The following is an 18,527-nucleotide window of genomic DNA, read 5'->3' as shown; positions in this document are numbered from 1 at the left end:
AATTACCATTTGAACAAAACAAAATAAAGATGACGTATATACATGTATGGTTTTCCTTTTTTTTCTTTTTTTTTTTCTGTTTACTATAAAAAGCAGATTTACATTAGCACTTCAAGAGGCAAAAGATGTAATGGTTTCGGAATGTTGGAGGGTGGGAGTATGCTGGTAGGCTTTACACAGTGCCTCAAATTAATGTGCGGGAGCGTAGATATCTTGCATTTTCTCTAATTCCTCTATCAGCTTCCGGTTCTGGGCTTCCAGCACAGCAACACGCATCTCAAGACAATTTATGTATTCTTTCTTCCGACGCCTGCACTCTTTTGCTGCTTCCCTGTAGAAAGTAAAAGCCAGATGCCAAAAAAAGTGCATGCGGTTGAGTACACATACAAGAGACAAAAAATGAAATTAAAAAAATCTAAAAAAATCAATAAACAATGACTGAGTCACACACAAAAAAAACCACTCCTCATTCGCTTGTAGACCAAAGCATAGTTTCAATATTCCAAGGGTCACAGTCCATTTAGGGTCCACATGGCAATTGCTTACTCTTGTGCCTCTAACAGATGCCAAAGCTTAAAATGTCAGTCAGTTACTCTGTTTTATGACAATAGAGATTTTTTAGGGCCTTCAGTTCCTCAATCAGAGTTTTGTTTTGGTTTTCAAGTACCGCCACACGATTTTCAAGACATTTCACGTATTCCTTCTTCTTTTTACGGCATTCCCGAGCAGCTTCCCTAGAAGCAACACAAAGTATATGACTCAAAAAAGCCTACATTGCTATAATGGGCACAGAAACCACCTCAACCAACAGACAAAGAGCTAAATCAGAAGCCACAGTCACATAAGCACTATATGATTCCTCTTCTAGAACTGACCTTGTTATAGTATAGGCATCATAATCTAAACAGAGCAGATCCATACTGTCAGTATGGAGCTTATAGCTTAAAAATATGTTCTTGAGAATAAATAAAAATAAAACAGAACTAATGAGGTTTGAAAGCGTACGGCAACGAAGCATCAACTTACACACATGGCACACCAGTCTTTCGTTAGGTATAAAAGCAGCAACATTTTCCATTGTGCTATACATACAATACTGTATCCAAAACAGATTAAAGCAGCATTAAATGCACAAAGCTTTAAAAACCACATACTGTATTGCTCTGACCAAATACATAATGCTGTGTCAAACATGAAATATCAAACCGATGTACTCCTTAATTGGTATCAAACAATCGGTAACAAACACAAAGTGGGGAGAAAAAAGATATAGCATTGCAAACATTGCAGAGATAAACATAAAAGGCAAAGCAGAAAACAAAAGTAATCACCCTCCAGAATACATATTGCGAAAAGCAAACATTGAACCTTTGATTTAATAGGACATATGTTTTGGATAATTTGTTTATTATACAAATAGGAAATGTCCAACATTCAGTCATCCAAGCACAAAACAATTTGAAAAATGCCCATTTCTTTGGGTGTGTCACAACTGACATACCCATTCGCGGATCTGGTTAGGTGACAGCTGTAAAACCACCTTCCACACACCAATCCCAACTGCTGTTATGAGATGGAAAACAGTTCTTGCTTTAAACTAGTAAACTGGAGTAATAGTTCTCTCTGTAATCCCTAAACACAGTTAAACAAGAATAATTTAGCCCAGCCCCATTCACAAATAATGAAGGGGACTCTCATTTCTCGTTCACTCACAAAAAGTGTAAGTGACAAAGACTTGGGAGTAAAGGCATTGCCCCATTTAGAATAAAAAATACTCTGGTCTACTGTATTATATTGTCACAAAGGAGCAACCATTACTGAGATTTTTAAGATATATTTCTAAATGTCCACATTATCTGAAACGCAGCAAAATGGTTGGGATTTAAGCATTGAGATAAGTCTGATATTGTCAATCTACTCAAAAACTTGAGGGACTGCACACACAGATTCCTTGCAGCATAACCACTACAAAAGATGCAGTGATTATGGTGTTGAGACTCTCCCTGTAATGGGACAATATAGGCCCCCCATTGAAGTGGTCTGGGTACAGTGTCCCTGACATTTTAGCCCTACAGCTGCAAACATTGCAGTTCTTTAAAAACTGAAGTGCTAAGACTGCCTCTAGTTACTCTCTACCAGACAGCCACTAAAGGCACTTCCTCAAGCTTCACGTTTCACTCGATGTCTTCTAAATCCATATAGAAAAGCGAGGGCCTAATGCGCGGCGCACGCCACGTATGCACATTAAATTCCCCCATACTAACCTTCCCTGCACTTCTATAGATCAGGTCGTAAACATTCACAAGGCATGCAATGTCTGCATCCCATTAAAGGGACACACTACTGCAAGTGACCTCCAATTTCAATGTTTTATAAAGAAAATGTATTGAGAAAAAAAAATTATAACATTTTTCAAATAAAATACTCACCTTTATAGTTTCTGCTGCTCCAGCAGCAGACTGCCCCTTGTAAACCAAGAGGAACTCATTCTGCTCTATGGAGCAAGATTTTATCTTATAAAGCCCTGTCCTGCAGTGTTTGAAAGTATATACAGTTTAGCCCCAGCAGCAATTCTACCGATCAGATAAGATAACGTGGCTGTTATGACCCATTCTCCTTTAATGCGCATGCTGCAGTTATAAGCTCCCTTGCACCATAAACTGTGGAATGAGCAGGAGAGAGAGAGAGAAAGATCTAAAGGCAAAATGGAATAATGGAGAAGTTTGAGAATAAAAGAGGAAAGGGAATAATGGGAGAATAGAGACAAGAAGAACAGGGGAAGAGAAGGCGGGAGCGTTATTACATTTAAAAATTATGGGAAGAGAGAATGGACTAAGCCAGTTTAAAAGGAACATCTACAAACTAATGTAACCTTATTTAAGTTCTTACGGGGGCAGACAGGGCCGTTGCAAGGAATTCTGTCGCCCTACGCAAAGATCCATTTTGCTTCCCCCTTATGAGATAGAAGTGGAAAAGCTGATGGAAGGGGATTAGAATGAGTGAATGAAATGGACAATCAGAGACACTGGGAAAGAGAAGTGAAGACCTGGGAGTAGGGCGAATTGAAGAACTGAGAAACGTGAAAAGTACAAAGAGGCAATAAAAGTAAAAAAAGAGATAAAAAAACGGGAAGTGGGAGAGGAAAGACTAACAGGAGATAGTGTGCCATTTATAACTCCTCAAACACTCAAACATGTTTCTCCCATTGGAATGCATGTTACGTTACTCGTTACCTGTTCTTCATTAGCCTTAGCTCTCTCTTTCGTGTTGCTTCTTCTGCCCCATGCTGAGAACCATGGAGGTTAGCAGTAGTTGTTGCCACTACGACACCTTGGGGCATAGAAGAGGATGGGGTTCGAATCTGGTATGCTGGCATATCTCCAGTGGCAGCTGTAAAATTAAAAAAAATATTGATATCATATGCAATACATTGTTAAAGCCCTAGAACAGACGCTAGAAACTTCTCCTTGCCAGTTTCATATTGTGCCGCAGGAGATGGCACACACCACTTATTAGGACACTCTTGCCCTTCTACCCAGTCCAGCGAGGTCAAACCCTTTGTAATCTGTAAACTTTAAGGACCGGGCACACACAGTTCCAAGGGCAGCCTGCCACATAAAGTGCAATGATTTGTCTCTCACATGAATCTCTTGCAAACCATCTGAGAGCTGACACCTTGTACTTTATGTGACAACAAACTGTCCTTGACACTGTGTGTGCTGGGTCCACTCTGTTTGCTGAAATTATACTTAAGCTCACAATGTGACCAGCATTTTCTGTGTAATTATTATTTATATTGAACATACAAGCTTGTCCCAAAAGAAACAAAAAAAAAAAAATATCATGATTCATTTTGCCAAGAATCAAAGCGGTAACAATATCCCACATATATAAGAAAGTAATCTTAACACCAAAAGTCCAGGGATTTTTTAAAAGTGGAAACTGTGGCTGTTTAATGAAAACTCCCAAACAAAATAATCCAGGGCTATATTTAGTATCAGAAATATATGAGACCATTCAGTATGTACACACTATACAAATATTTGGATACTGGTGCCAAAGGGGCATTTATATTGTTGCAGCATTTTTTGCAAGTTATAGACAACTAAATGGCTGTGTGCACAGGGACAAAGGAACTCCACGCATCCGATGATCGGAATATAAATTCTTATGGCGTGTGGGGTGTCTCTTTCATGGCAAACTTAGTTTTACACTATAATTGGGAAGTATGACCTTCTCCTGTCCGTTGCTTGCACCCGTACGGCCAACTCAGGCTTGCAGGACTTCTCGTGGGCGGCTCCCTTCCTGTGGAATAGCCTGCCTACCGCCATCAGACTCTCCCCTAGTCTTGCATCTTTTAAGAAATGCCTCTTTAGGAAAGATTATGGCCTCTCAGAGTAACCTCTGTCTCTACCGGTCTAGTACCTGTCTCTTGCTCTCTCCTAAAGGACAGCACTCTACTCTCTCCTCCAGCTCTGCTTCACTCCCACCTGGTTTGATTGCCATCTCCTGTCCTAATGTGTTTTATACCCCACCTTCTGTAAGCTCATTTGAGCAGGGTCCTCTCCAACCTATCGTTCTTGTAAGTTTTCTTGTAATTGTCCTATTTATTGTTAAATCCCCCTCTCATAATATTGTAAAGCGCGGTGGAATCTGTTGGCGGTGTATAAATGGCAATAATAATAATAATAATAATAAGTGTGAATTGCACATTTATGATCAAAACAAATAAATTAAGAAGATTCAGCAATTCAGATTTGTAAAATTATTTTGGCCGACAATTTGCTTTGTCAGTTCTCTACCATTCACCATTTCATGAATAACTTTTTAAGTGTTGGCACTGGAGATGTACTTGACCCAAATTAAACATTCAATTGTTATCAAGGTCAGCTGTTTCAGTCATGTGCCAATACAGGTCCATGTACTCACTTATTTCCTAATGCTACTCCTCAACAAAACTCTATACAAATTTAAATGACCAGAGATCAACTTGGTCGACGTGTCATATACACATAACTTACACCTATGTGTGAATTGGCCGTGCTTTAGATCTGATCACAAAGAATGTCACAGATTGATGCTCGCCAACACAGGCATCCCAAGAAAATGCTTTTAGACTGCATGACAAACAGCAGTATTCTGACAAAAATTAATAAACACACCAATTACAAAATGTAACAAATTATACCTATATTGTTAAAATGATAGTAATGTATTTGTTCCTCGAAAACGTTGGGTAATTCACTATATTCGCTCATTTTCTCACGGCCGGTATTCTAAACTGTTACGATGACCAACTGCTATTTGACATTTAAAGGGACACTGCATTCAAAATGTCACCAGCATTTTGTGGATAGTAAAAGATTCTCCCACATTTACACAACATCCTGGGTCTTTGATGTACGTTTAATTCTGTATTATGACCAGAGTATACAAATATATTCTTTTAAATCAGTTTGGATTACTGCCATTGGACAGGGCCAATGAAATTGATGCAACTCAAGCACCTATTAAAAATGTAGAAATACGGGGGGCGGAGCCGGACCGCCAGGCTGATTGGTCGCACACTGGAGTGGCTCCTGTAAAAGTCTCCAATTTTAAGCGCCTAAATATCAACCTAACGCTTACCTGGAGACCGGCAGCTGTTACCCGGTGTAAGAAGCCACCCTGGTCCCGAGGAGAGGCTTGCTGCGAAGTTCCAGTCCCTCGGAGGGGCGATCCCTGTCGCACAGGATGGGGGCTGCTCGGGCGGTGAGCGGGGTGGACGGCCCCTGCCCAGCTATCCTGCCTACCGGTGGTAAGGCAGAAACGCGAGGCTAGGCGAGCCTGGCCCTGTCCCCCCCCCCCCTGTCCTCTGGACCGGCGGGGGTGACCCGGTCCCCACCCTGAGGCCCATCGGAGTGCCACAACATCAGCGCTCGGAACAGCGACGGAGCAGACCCAGTACATAGTGGCCGCTTTCAAAATGGCAGAGACCTCATGGCAAGCAGCACAGATGCGAGTCTTGCTGGATGCACCCATCTACCCTGATGCCACACAAGCGGATTGCAGACTTGATCTCAGCGGGAACCAGCGAGTAAGTGCCAAGACCTCACATGCCTAACCAAAGAGAAGCAGCACGAACACCTGGCAAGCCGGGGACTAACAATAACAGAGTGCGACAACCCTACCGCACACCGGCCTAACCTGCCACACCGCACAGCTCACCACAAGGGGGCCGCAACACAAGGACCCCATAACACCCATAGCCGCCATGCTGCACCTAACAAACTGCTGGGACATCCCAAAGCAAGCACCCGACTGGACTACCCACAACGAGACTATCTCCCTCCTCCATGAGCACTCAAAGAGTCTATAAGTATTAAAGCAGTCACCCAACCGTTGATGCGGAAAAAGTTACCCTCACTGTATATAAAAAAGGAGGACCTGGCATAAAAAACGCTGATCCTCACCTGGCTGACATGGGATCTACTTGGGGTGGAAACTTTAAACTTTAAAGCAATCTACAGATGTTCGAAAGTCAGATACTTTCTTGTTCTTAAAAAATGTGCTGTTTAATCTGCCACACTGTAAAATACTATGAAAAAGCCTGCAGTTGCTGTTGTGGCTCTGCAAGCCTGTTGTTACTGCATGCACAGCAAAAATAAAGAATTTAAAAAAAAAAAAATGTAGAAATACTTTTTTCAGGTATATTTTGAATAGCTGATATAATAGCGGAGACTCATTTTCTTAAGCATGGAGCTGCTGAGTGATGATCTTTATGGGGTATGCTCAGCTATCACTCAAAAACTATCAAAAAAAGCTAGAAATAGCAAAGACAATGTTTCAGTCATGTGCCATCCATGTATTTTTCTCTTACACACATTGTATGTTAACATCACAGATACATTGTGTATGCATTCCCTGTACACATATTAGCCATCACATATACATTATTAAAAGAGTTTAAAAATGTGTTTTCTTATATTATATATTTTTAACTTAAGAGTGTTTACTTACTTTTTCCATGTTAGATTCACGGACTATTGTTAAAGTGAGGAAGTTAAAAAAAAAAAAAACACACTTTAAACTCATTTGAAAATCCAGCTCCAAGACAGTCTCCTTTGTTGCGGCTATACACAAAAAACCCTACATTAACATGCTGTGGTTTAGGTGCTTAGAGTTTCCTGTGAATGTGTATTTATCCTGATAAATACTATTATAGACATTGCCGCATGACTTTAAATTTTTTTTTTTCAAAAATTATTTTTATATCTATTTAACAGTTTTTGTGTATTTTTTTTGTTTTTGTTTTTTTTTTACAAAGTAATAAAAAGTATTCCAGATAACCTTGGGCATGATGAATGATTGCACAATCAGATAATTCAATGGTCCTTTCCTTTTATCCTGCACAGGGGAATGCTGGGAGATATTCAGCAAATTGCAGACTCTGATTGGCTGCTGACATCACATGATCTGTGCAGGATTGCTTTTGTTTTTTTTAATGGTAATTGACCCTGAGGGTTTGAATGGTGACGCAATTGCAAGATGTCCACCCACACACACAAAAAAACTGACAGACCTCCAAGTGGTAATTACAGCTAAAAGGAATGTAGCGTGTTAAAATGAAAATAACATCAGTCTCTTTGCAATATTGTTTTATAGATTACAAAACGAAAATGCCACACTTACTGGCTTTCCTTTACAAGCCTGTACATTAGCATCACATGTCTTTTTGTGCCTTCACAGACCTCATTTGTGACATCACCGCAAATATTCAATGCATACTAGCAGACACATTATGAAAGTGAATAAAAAATGTTCTGATATAAAACTTGTCAGGTCATTGTAACTATTTCATTTTGTAACAGTATCAAGCTGCATAATTACCAAAGCTTCTTACCGTTTTTTATTTTTTTTAAACCAAGTCCCCTTTAAATAGAGATCTTATCCACAATTCCAAACATCTACTGCTATGTTAATAAAGAATACACTCCACTCAGAACTCAACAAACAGTATTAACGAACTCTAACATACCATATGTACACTGTGTTAAACAGTTGCATGTACAATATGTGAATTCACAAAAAAGTAGACAGAAAGGATTGGAGACATGACTAGGTTTAAAGCTTACAAAGTAAAATAGAATCTTATCAATACACTAACACAAGCACAGAGCACACAGCAGATACACTTAGAGATTGTTTTACATAAATACTATCATGTAACAAGAACTCAAAAGTCACATTGGATCAGTAGAGTATGCTTTTTTTCTGTACATGTAATTGCAGGTGAAACATAGATTTTTTGGAGGGGGCTTGCTATACAAATAAAGAGAAGTGTGTAAAGCAGCAGGTGTACAAATAACAAGTATGAACTATCAAGGCAACTGCTGACTCTACCTAAGCCTTTCACATAGCTTGAAATCCAAACAGCAAAACAATCAGTGACAGACAAAAAGACATGTTTGAAATCTAAACAGAAAAAGAATCAGAGTGACAGACAGAGAAAGCATTATTGGGGTTTCAGTGTCACAACTAGCATGCCATTTGGTCAGGAGAGAGAGAGAGAGAGAGAGAGACAGACAGACAAACTGACCTTGGTAATTCCACATGCATCCCTGCAGGACAAACTGACTATCACGTGATTGCTCTGCCAATAAGGGGAGCACACAACTAACCTTTCTAGCAAATAAACCACACAATATCCGACTGCTAGCAGCCACAGACACTGGCAAAGTTCAACACACACACACACAATGTAAATACAAATATACAAACACTCACACACTCTGCAAGTGCACTCACCCCACATTGTGCCCCAGAAAACTAGAAATCTAGAATGCAATCCTCATGGAAAGTTCCACTTTGGCCAGGCTGCCTCTCTGCTTCACACAGGGACACTGGCAGCAGCATGATGAATCAGAAATGACTGAATCACAGTGTGAGGCTGCACTGACGTCAATGTGCATCTTGTTTGGGATCTAACATTTCCATTTCCCCTGCTGTAACACGATTCCAGGAAACGGCGTGACGTCAGTCTTTTCAACTCAATTAGGCAAAGAATAAACCGATTTCATGAGGAGGAAAAGCAGCACACACACTGGCCTCCCAGTCTGCTGACAGGGGCACTCCCTCCGCTGACATTTACTAGTGAAACGTCAAAGCCTCGATCAGTGCTGGCTGTGTGCAGGGGTAACAGTGACAGCACAACCCAGCTCCCACCGAGTAACCATGGCAATCAGTCAGACACCCGGCTAGAAGGAGGCTGATACATTGTAACGGTGTGTCCCTCTGCCTGCTGTGTGCTAGCACAACTTTACCTGAGCCCAGCCTGGAGTTACAGTGTCCTAATATAGAGGTGAAAGTACAGCTTGAATATCCAGTGACCTAATACAGAGTTAGCAGAGCAGCTTTACTCCCATGGATCCTTATAGTTAAAGTAGGAGTACTGTCCTATGTCCTAAAATCCTATGTCCTGTCCTATGTCACACAGATAGGGGTACAGTCAGTCTGTCCTATGTCACACAGATAGGGGTACAGTCAGTCTGTCCTAACACACAGATAGGGGTACAGTCAGTCTGTCCTATGTCACACAGATAGGGGTACAGTCAGTCTGTCCTAACACACAGATAGGGGTACAGTCAGTCTGTCCTATGTCACACAGATAGGGGTACAGTCAGTCTGTCCTATGTCACACAGATAGGGGTACAGTCAGTCTGTCCTAACACACAGATAGGGGTACAGTCAGTCTGTCCTAACACACAGATAGGGGTACAGTCAGTCTGTCCTAACACACAGATAGGGGTACAGTCAGTCTGTCCTATGTCACACAGATAGGGGTACAGTTAGTCTGTCCTAACACACAGATAGGGGTACAGTTAGTCTGTCCTAACACACAGATAGGGGTACAGTCAGTCTGTCCTATGTCACACAGATAGGGGTACAGTCAGTCTGTCCTAACACACAGATAGGGGTACAGTCAGTCTGTCCTATGTCACACAGATAGGGGTACAGTCAGTCTGTCCTAACACACAGATAGGGGTACAGTCAGTCTGTCCTATGTCACACAGATAGGGGTACAGTCAGTCTGTCCTATGTCACACAGATAGGGGTACAGTTAGTCTGTCCTAACACACAGATAGGGGTACAGTCAGTCTGTCTTAACACACAGATAGGGGTACAGTCAGTCTGTCCTAACACACAGATAGGGGTACAGTCAGTCTGTCCTAACACACAGATAGGGGTACAGTTAGTCTGTCTTAACACACAGATAGGGGTACAGTTAGTCTGTCCTAACACACAGATAGGGGTACAGTTAGTCTGTCCTAACACACAGATAGGGGTACAGTCAGTCTGTCCTAACACACAGATAGGGGTACAGTTAGTCTGTCCTAAAACACAGATAGGGGTACAGTCAGTCTGTCCTAACACACAGATAGGGGTACAGTCAGTCTGTCCTAACACACAGATAGGGGTACAGTCAGTCTGTCCTAACACACAGATAGGGGTACAGTTAGTCTGTCCTAACACACAGATAGGGGTACAGTTAGTCAGTCCTAACACACAGATAGGGGTACAGTTAGTCTGTCCTAACACACAGATAGGGGTACAGTCAGTCTGTCCTAACACACAGATAGGGGTACAGTCAGTCTGTCCTAACACACAGATAGGGGTACAGTCAGTCTGTCCTAACACACAGATAGGGGTACAGTCAGTCTGTCCTAACACACAGATAGGGGTACAGTCAGTCTGTCCTAACACACAGATAGGGGTACAGTCAGTCTGTCCTAACACACAGATAGGGGTACAGTCAGTCTGTCCTAACACACAGATAGGGGTACAGTTAGTCTGTCCTAACACACAGATAGGGGTACAGTTAGTCAGTCCTAACACACAGATAGGGGTACAGTTAGTCTGTCCTAACACACAGATAGGGGTACAGTCAGTCTGTCCTAACACACAGATAGGGGTACAGTCAGTCTGTCCTAACACACAGATAGGGGTACAGTCAGTCTGTCCTAACACACAGATAGGGGTACAGTCAGTCTGTCCTAACACACAGATAGGGGTACAGTCAGTCTGTCCTAACACACAGATAGGGGTACAGTCAGTCTGTCCTATGTCACACAGATAGGGGTACAGTTAGTCTGTCCTATGTCACACAGATAGGGGTACAGTTAGTCTGTCCTATGTCACACAGATAGGGGTACAGTTAGTCTGTCCTAACACACAGATAGGGGTACAGTTAGTCTGTCCTAACACACAGATAGGGGTACAGTTAGTCTGTCCTAACACACAGATAGGGGTACAGTTAGTCTGTCCTAACACACAGATAGGGGTACAGTTAGTCTGTCCTAACACACAGATAGGGGTACAGTTAGTCTGTCCTATGTCACACAGATAGGGGTACAGTTAGTCTGTCCTAACACACAGATAGGGGTACAGTTAGTCTGTCCTATGTCACACAGATAGGGGTACAGTTAGTCTGTCCTAACACACAGATAGGGGTACAGTTAGTCTGTCCTAACACACAGATAGGGGTACAGTTAGTCTGTCCTAACACACAGATAGGGGTACAGTTAGTCTGTCCTAACACACAGATAGGGGTACAGTTAGTCTGTCCTAACACACAGATAGGAGTACAGTCAGTCTGTCCTAACACACAGATAGGAGTACAGTTAGTCTGTCCTAACACACAGATAGGGGTACAGTCAGTCTGTCCTAACACACAGATAGGGGTACAGTCAGTCTGTCCTAACACACAGATAGGGGTACAGTCAGTCTGTCCTAAGACTCAGATAGGGGTGCAGTTAGTGTGTCCTTTGTCCTAATACACAGCTAGGGGTGCAGTTAGTGAGTCCTGTATCCTAATACACAGCTAGGGGTGCAGTTAGTGTGCCCTGTGTCCTAATACACAGCTAGGGGTGCAGTTAGTGTGCCCTGTGTCCTAAAAGACAGCTAGAGATGCAGTGATTCTGCCCTCCCTCTTATCTCTCTTCCAAATGAATGTAGCTATTTTGTCCTTGTCCTAATATATAGCCAGCTGTGCAACTGATATCTCCTGACTACTAGCACAAAGGCTCCTCATTCTAATTAGAGATGATGTCATGATTACATCATCGAACATTACTGTAAATAATGAAAGATGAGACAAGATATACCTAAAGCACTCTATAATGTAATTCGACATCATCTCCAGTAATTCATGGTATATTCTCTGATTCATGTTTAGACAATAGGCAACGTTAATAACGGCAATTATTTATTTAGTGCCAGCATATTCTGAATATATAAGAAACATTTAGTTTTAACAAAACATGTACAGGTACACTGAGCACAGTTGCTGGCATATTATTGTTGCATTATCCAAAGATAATTAGGGGATAATATTGCAAGGAACCACACGCCATTACAGTCTGATAAGTTAAAGGAACAATCCAACCACCACTAACTAAAGCCCACTGTTGTTGTTATGGTGCCAAGAGTTCCCTTGTGCCCTCCCAGTATAAAAAGTCAAAGTGGTCAATGAAGCACTCACTGGCCGAGAACACTCAGTGTACACTCTCAGACAAAGAGGCAGCCCTGCACAGCAGGACTTAGCTCAGTGCAGGCCATAGAACTCATGGAGTTTAATGTGCCCCTTTAATATACAAAACCTTGCAGTACCATTGTCAATTATATAGGACAGAGGGGAAAAGTGGTATATATGTGGCACAATCAGTGTCTGCGCTGACATACAATATAACTCACCCCAGGAAAAGGTACAGGTGCACCAGAAAATAAAACAATTCTTTCTGTCGATGAAAATATACAAATGACCTGGCAAGTGTTTAGAAATTGTTTAGCAGTCAATAAAGGAGAATGACAGTTTTTTTTTTTTTTTTTTTTACTCATTTTACAATTCCCGCAGAGGTTCTCTGCACCACATGGCAACACAATATTGCCTGTATAATAAAAAGTTTAAATTTTGCTCCTTTTTATCGTCATGCATAATCTTGTATGTATGTTGCTGAAAATACCATCGCAACAAGTCAAAAATATGAACAAATGGATAAGGCACAGCCCCCACAGTATTAATAGTGATTAAATAAAGCTGAACTAGATGCATAAACATCCCAACCTGAGGTTGGTGGGAGTTACACTCCCTGGCAACTGCTGTTTTATTGATATTGAGAGAGAGATATATATATATATATATATATATAATTACCAACAGGACAAGTGAGGGGCCAGGACACAGGTGACTTAGGAAACCTCAGTTTTTGCCAGTCTGCATGAAAACTGTCTGACACAAGGGGATGGCTCTCAAAGTCTACCAACACCATAAGCACTACAAAAGGCTGTAGCATAACTCTCAATAGTCCTGGATTCAGCACAGCAGTCCTGCCATTATTGGCTGCTTTCTGGTGTTCCAAGTTGCAGGATGCCCGAAACAAGGAAGCAAAGTGTACTCAGGGCATTTAACCCACGCAAGAGATCTTCTTATGGACGACCATGAGTGAGGCAAACCATGCAGCTCAGTGCCAGCTTGGCATGCACACACGCTAGGCTAACATACTCCCTTTTCCAAAATAGGGAAACTGGAACATATCTGACTTAGGGAAGTTCTCCAATTATGGTATTTAGGCCTAAAACTTGATATTCACTTTGTGAATAACTCTGGCAGTCTTTAACCCCTTAAGGACACATGACATGTGTGACATGTCATGATTTCCTTTTATTCCAGAAGTTTGGTCCTTAAGGGGTTAACCTGGTCGAATGAGTGTTTAGAAATAATGTGCTGCATTCTGGGGAGTTGTTGAACTTCGGTAAAATATTAGGATTGTGTTGCTGGCCTAGAAAGAGTTGAGTTTTCTAAGTGATGCCATAGTAGTGTTATGGGAAAACAAAGCTTTTTTTGTTGTTTTTGTTTTTTTTAACAGAATTCAACATTTGTCTCAAAACTAAAACACACTTAACTGTGCACTTAGGAATCTGTATCTATGGTGACAATGATGAGTAATCACTGCATAATTTAGTAAACATTGGTACTGTAAATGCTTCCTTACCTTGAACAACAACTTGACTGCCTGGTATGAGATATTGCTGGGTCCCATCAGCTGATTGTGTTGCATATTGGACGATCGTAGCTCCGGGCTGCGGAGTTCCTGAGTTGCCAAATGTTAACGTCTGTAATCCCTGTGCTTTGTTTGATCCAGAACTAGCAATCTGAATTGCTCCTCCAGAAGATATGGCAACTTAAAAAAAATCAATAAGAATAGTGAAAACAATATCACATGGCTAAAGATAAAGCATGAAAACCGTGCGGGGTGCATGAGATCCTCAGCATTAAAATGAACAGTTATGTGCAGTGTGGATGTGAATAAGTATATCACAGAGCTTCACAGTAATACAACTCCCAATATTATGCAGTACATATGAGTGTGTCACAGAGTTTCACAGCAATAAAACTACCAGTAATGTGCAGTGTGTATGAGTGTGTCACGGAGTTGCACAGCAATAAAACTATCAGTAATGTGCAGTGTGTATGAGTGTGTCAGAGTTCCACAGCAAAAAAACTTCCAGTGAAGTGTAGTGTATGAGTGTGTCAGAGTTCCACAACAATAAAACGCTCAGTGATGTGTAGTGTGTATGAGTGTGTCACAGGGTTCCACAGCAATAAAACTCCCAGTGATGTGCAGTGTGTATGTGTGTGTGTGTCACAGGGTTCCACAGCAATAAAACTTCCAGTGATGTCTAGTGTGTATGAGTGTGTCACAGGGTTCCACAGCAATAAAACTCCCAGTGATGTGTAGTGTGTATGAGTGTGTCACAGGGTTCCACAGCAATACAACTCCCAGTGATGTGTAGTGTGTATGAGTGTGTCACAGAGTTGCACAGCAGAAAAACTCATGAAAACATGCAATGTATATAAATGGATCATAGAGCTCCACAATAATAAATCTCACAGCAATGTGTCACGTGTCTGTCTCATCATACCTCTTGATTGTCCCATTTTATTGTATTTCTTTGTTATGTCCAATTAACGTCTGGTTATAGCAGAATGCAGCAAGTATTTTTGTTCACAACTCACATATTAGGCATGGTCAGTCAATCTGATGATATACACATCCCTGCTGCAGTATCCATCTAACATGGCTGAAACACAAACTCTCTCTAGGGAGAGAGAGGTAATCTGGAGGTATGTCCATCCCAGTATGTCCTGCACAGTTACTACAGGAACTGGTTAAGGACAAACTGTACATTGAGCACAGGTAGCCTAAAGGTCATTGCCAACATAAACCAATTCCTTCTCAGTTATTAACCAACTCCAACACACCGCACTCAGGGTCCAATCATTACCTCCACACACAAGCCCCAACTCACCTGCCAGCCATTAATTTGCTCACACCCTGACACATACTTCACAACTTTACTAGAACCGTTTTGATCTATCCCGAATTTACAGTCCTCTCCTGCATTTGTTATCGGATGTCCCACATCTGGGGACACCAAGGGAATAAACGTCCCAAATTAATGCATCTGTATACATGACTGAGTGGTGCTCAGAACTACTCAGAACAAACACTCAGAATGCTTCAGCAGTGCTCTGAGCATGGGTTGTCCCGAGTGGGGCAGGCCTGGGTGGCTTTCATGCAAACTGGCATGCACACATGCCAGCCTGACACTTCTCCATTTTGGACAGGCTCATGCTGCGTTGTGAGCCACTTTAAGTCCTCCTATTCTCAGTCCAAGATCCATAAATCTCATTGCTGACGAAAATACTGATGCATACCCCCAGCTCACCCCTTTAGTCATTAACCCTCACGTAGTCATTAACACGCTTACATTCACATATATATGCCCCCACTCTCATGCACAGAAGCCTGTAGTGTTATCTTGAAGACATTTTAACTCTATTCAATGTTACCCTACAACAAACTTTTAAGAAAATAAAAGGACCTATATTGCTTCTCTTAAAAATAATAAAGAGTTTAAAAGAAGTATGTATTTTAAAAATGTATTTAAAAAAAAAAAAAACCTCTAAGGAAATTAACTGGCAAAAAAATTACATTAATGTTCAAAGTGTAAGTACTCAAACATTTGCAAGCATAGAAATACAAAATTTAGACTGCCCCAACCTGGGTGCCTTGCATGACATCATCAACCACAGAACTGGTCACATCACACATGATGCTGTTTCCTCCTTGGCCAGACAGATCATCCTAGTGGGTGATGTCACTAATGACATAATCAACAAAGTCATGTGTGATGTAATGATGTCATTTATGATGTCATGCAAAGACATCAGGACTGGACAGTTTAAACTTGAAATTTCTTTCAACATAAATGTTTGAGAACTCAAACGCTAGGCACTAATGTAAATTATTTGCCAATTAATACATATCTATATATATATATGAAAAATAAGGGTTAGATTTATTTAAATAAATAAATACATACTGTATTGTCCTGTGCTTGTTTGGTAAATTGATGCTGGCGTCATCACTGTAGATTCTGTAGACTGAGTCCCGTCTTCCTCCATTTTTATTAGCATCAGAAGACAGATCAGTAGAAATTTTCTAAAACATATAAAGTTTATAGCAACAGCATCAATGCAAAGTTATTACTAAATTGTCTTTGAGGTCGATATAACCACTGAACATAATAATTATTTTGTATCGATTACAACATATTTCTATGTGTATTACAAAACAGTAATTGAGTGAGAGAATGTGATGGAAATTTTAGAAAGTTAACCTATCTAACAATAGTTAATGCAATGTTAAACAAAAATCTGCACACCAGTCAAGCCATAAGACTTGCTTCTCCCACAAGAAGCACACATTTGCAGCGACATTACTACCGCAAAGGATTCTGGGTGGGCATATGCAAATTAGTTCAACAAAGAATCACAATTTTTCCCCACCATAACTTTTTGGGTTTTTGCCATCTAACAATAGATATAATCGAAATCCTGAAGGAGATATATTTGCCTAACCTTCCATAACATGACTGCAAATTTTATCTCCTATTACATTTTATACTGTACAATTTGCACCATCTCCATGTTGTTTGTCAAGTCATAGTGGGTGACTAACCTTACAAGCAAGCACTACATTACATCATTTACTGGGACAGAGCCTGTCAGAGCATAACCTACCTCTCCTCGCTCTCTCCAGGTTAGTGTGGAGGCTGCACAGGAGACTGCAGCATTCTAAGTGACATCATAATAGACTCATGCTGATTTTAGCCTGGTTGTGTATCATGGTTTCAATATTAGTCATCACTGATATATATTTGTTTTTAGTACAGCGTTTATAAAATTTGGATGTGTTAAAGGACTCCAAGTCCCATAAATCTTTGAATACAAAGGACGGTCACAGAATCATGGGAGTTGAATTTCTGCAACATTTTGGGGTGGGGGCAGAGTTTTAGATACCTGGTATAGAATATCTGTAGATATCAGATAACCAAAATAGGAGACAAAAGTGAAAATATAATTTCTCACTCCACACTAAGTTCACGCACAAAGCCTAGCAAGAAGCAGGGTAAGAGGTACCAGGAAAGCTTCCTTTACTTTCTAAACCCATTCTGGTTGCCAGATGGGATGAATTGCCAGTTATACTGGCATCCAGAAGCCGTAAAGAGAAGTTCAGAATGACAAGTTCAGGGTATCTAACACTTAAAAGTTATAATTCTGCTGCCATGGTCACAGGTCAAACCACAATGTGAAGTCATCACAGTATTAGCAAAGTTGTGCTTTATAAAAGCAGGAAGTCAATAATATTTAACCAGGAAAGGTACATTTAGCTTCACATAGTTTCCAAGTGCATTGTGGGATCTACACCGGCTCATTTTGAAGTTGAAAGGTCATGCAAGAGTTACTGGCACCTCCGAGCTGCACACACTGGAATTACAAATCTGCTGCTGTCGGCACAGGGCAAACCACAATACTAGACATCACAATATTACTAGCTACTGTAGCAGGAAGTCGAAATATGTTTCACGGTATCCGGACTGCAATGGTAACCCAGCTGTCAGGACACAGCTCAGAATAAAGAAGAATGCCAGGTTCTCGACACTCAAGGAGGAATACATAATCACCTTATTAACCAATGATTGATGACATAAATGGCAACTAGCACAATTGCAGAGCAACCACACTCAACACAATGCAGTGTTATTCTATAAGTGTTTAATGGAAGACTTCTAAAATACACATACAAAGGGAGTGATGCACCTAACTTTACTACTTATATTAGGAGATATATTATACTGAAATATTAGCTTGCAATCGGCTACTGCAAGCCCTCCCCCTTTCCCACAAAATAAACTTTCAATCTGCCCTCAATCCCTCTGCTCCTGTGCGGCCAACTTGTCTGGTTACAAATACGTGTCTGTTACTCCATCCATTGTACAGCGTCTGTTACTCCATACATTGTACAGAGGACTGACCGATCAGAAGTTTCATATTGAGAAGACTGTGTGGTGGAGTTCAGTCGTGCACCTCTGAGAGAGTCATAGTACATTCAGTGAAAGTTCTGCAGGGTTTTAGTGAAAGT

The 18,527-nt window shown here is 41.0% G+C and overlaps 1 protein-coding gene across 3 annotated transcripts in view; it reads right to left on the bottom strand.

Moving 5' to 3' along the window:
* Positions 1 to 371: 371 nt before the first annotated feature.
* CREM (cAMP responsive element modulator) overlaps positions 372 to 18,527 on the bottom strand; it is a 27,022-nt gene continuing 8,866 nt past the window's right edge. The window contains exons 2-5 of one of the 3 annotated variants that reach the window (XM_063452625.1): positions 16,426 to 16,544; positions 14,031 to 14,219; positions 3,234 to 3,390; positions 372 to 734 (exon numbers count right to left, since the gene is read on the bottom strand). In XM_063452625.1, the coding sequence (XP_063308695.1) occupies positions 590 to 734; positions 3,234 to 3,390; positions 14,031 to 14,219; positions 16,426 to 16,519 (585 nt within the window). In that variant the 5' untranslated portion in view covers positions 16,520 to 16,544 and the 3' untranslated portion in view covers positions 372 to 589. Of the gene's footprint in view, positions 735 to 3,233; positions 3,391 to 8,578; positions 8,677 to 8,787; positions 9,118 to 14,030; positions 14,220 to 16,425; positions 16,545 to 18,527 lie in introns of those variants that run through there. The other 2 variants (XM_063452627.1, XM_063452626.1) reach the window with 2 other exon arrangements.

The sequence above is a fragment of the Pelobates fuscus genome, chromosome 4, assembly GCF_036172605.1.
Source record: "Pelobates fuscus isolate aPelFus1 chromosome 4, aPelFus1.pri, whole genome shotgun sequence".
In the NCBI taxonomy this organism is placed as follows: domain Eukaryota; kingdom Metazoa; phylum Chordata; class Amphibia; order Anura; family Pelobatidae; genus Pelobates; species Pelobates fuscus.
This window is presented reverse-complemented; position numbering and strand designations above follow the sequence as displayed.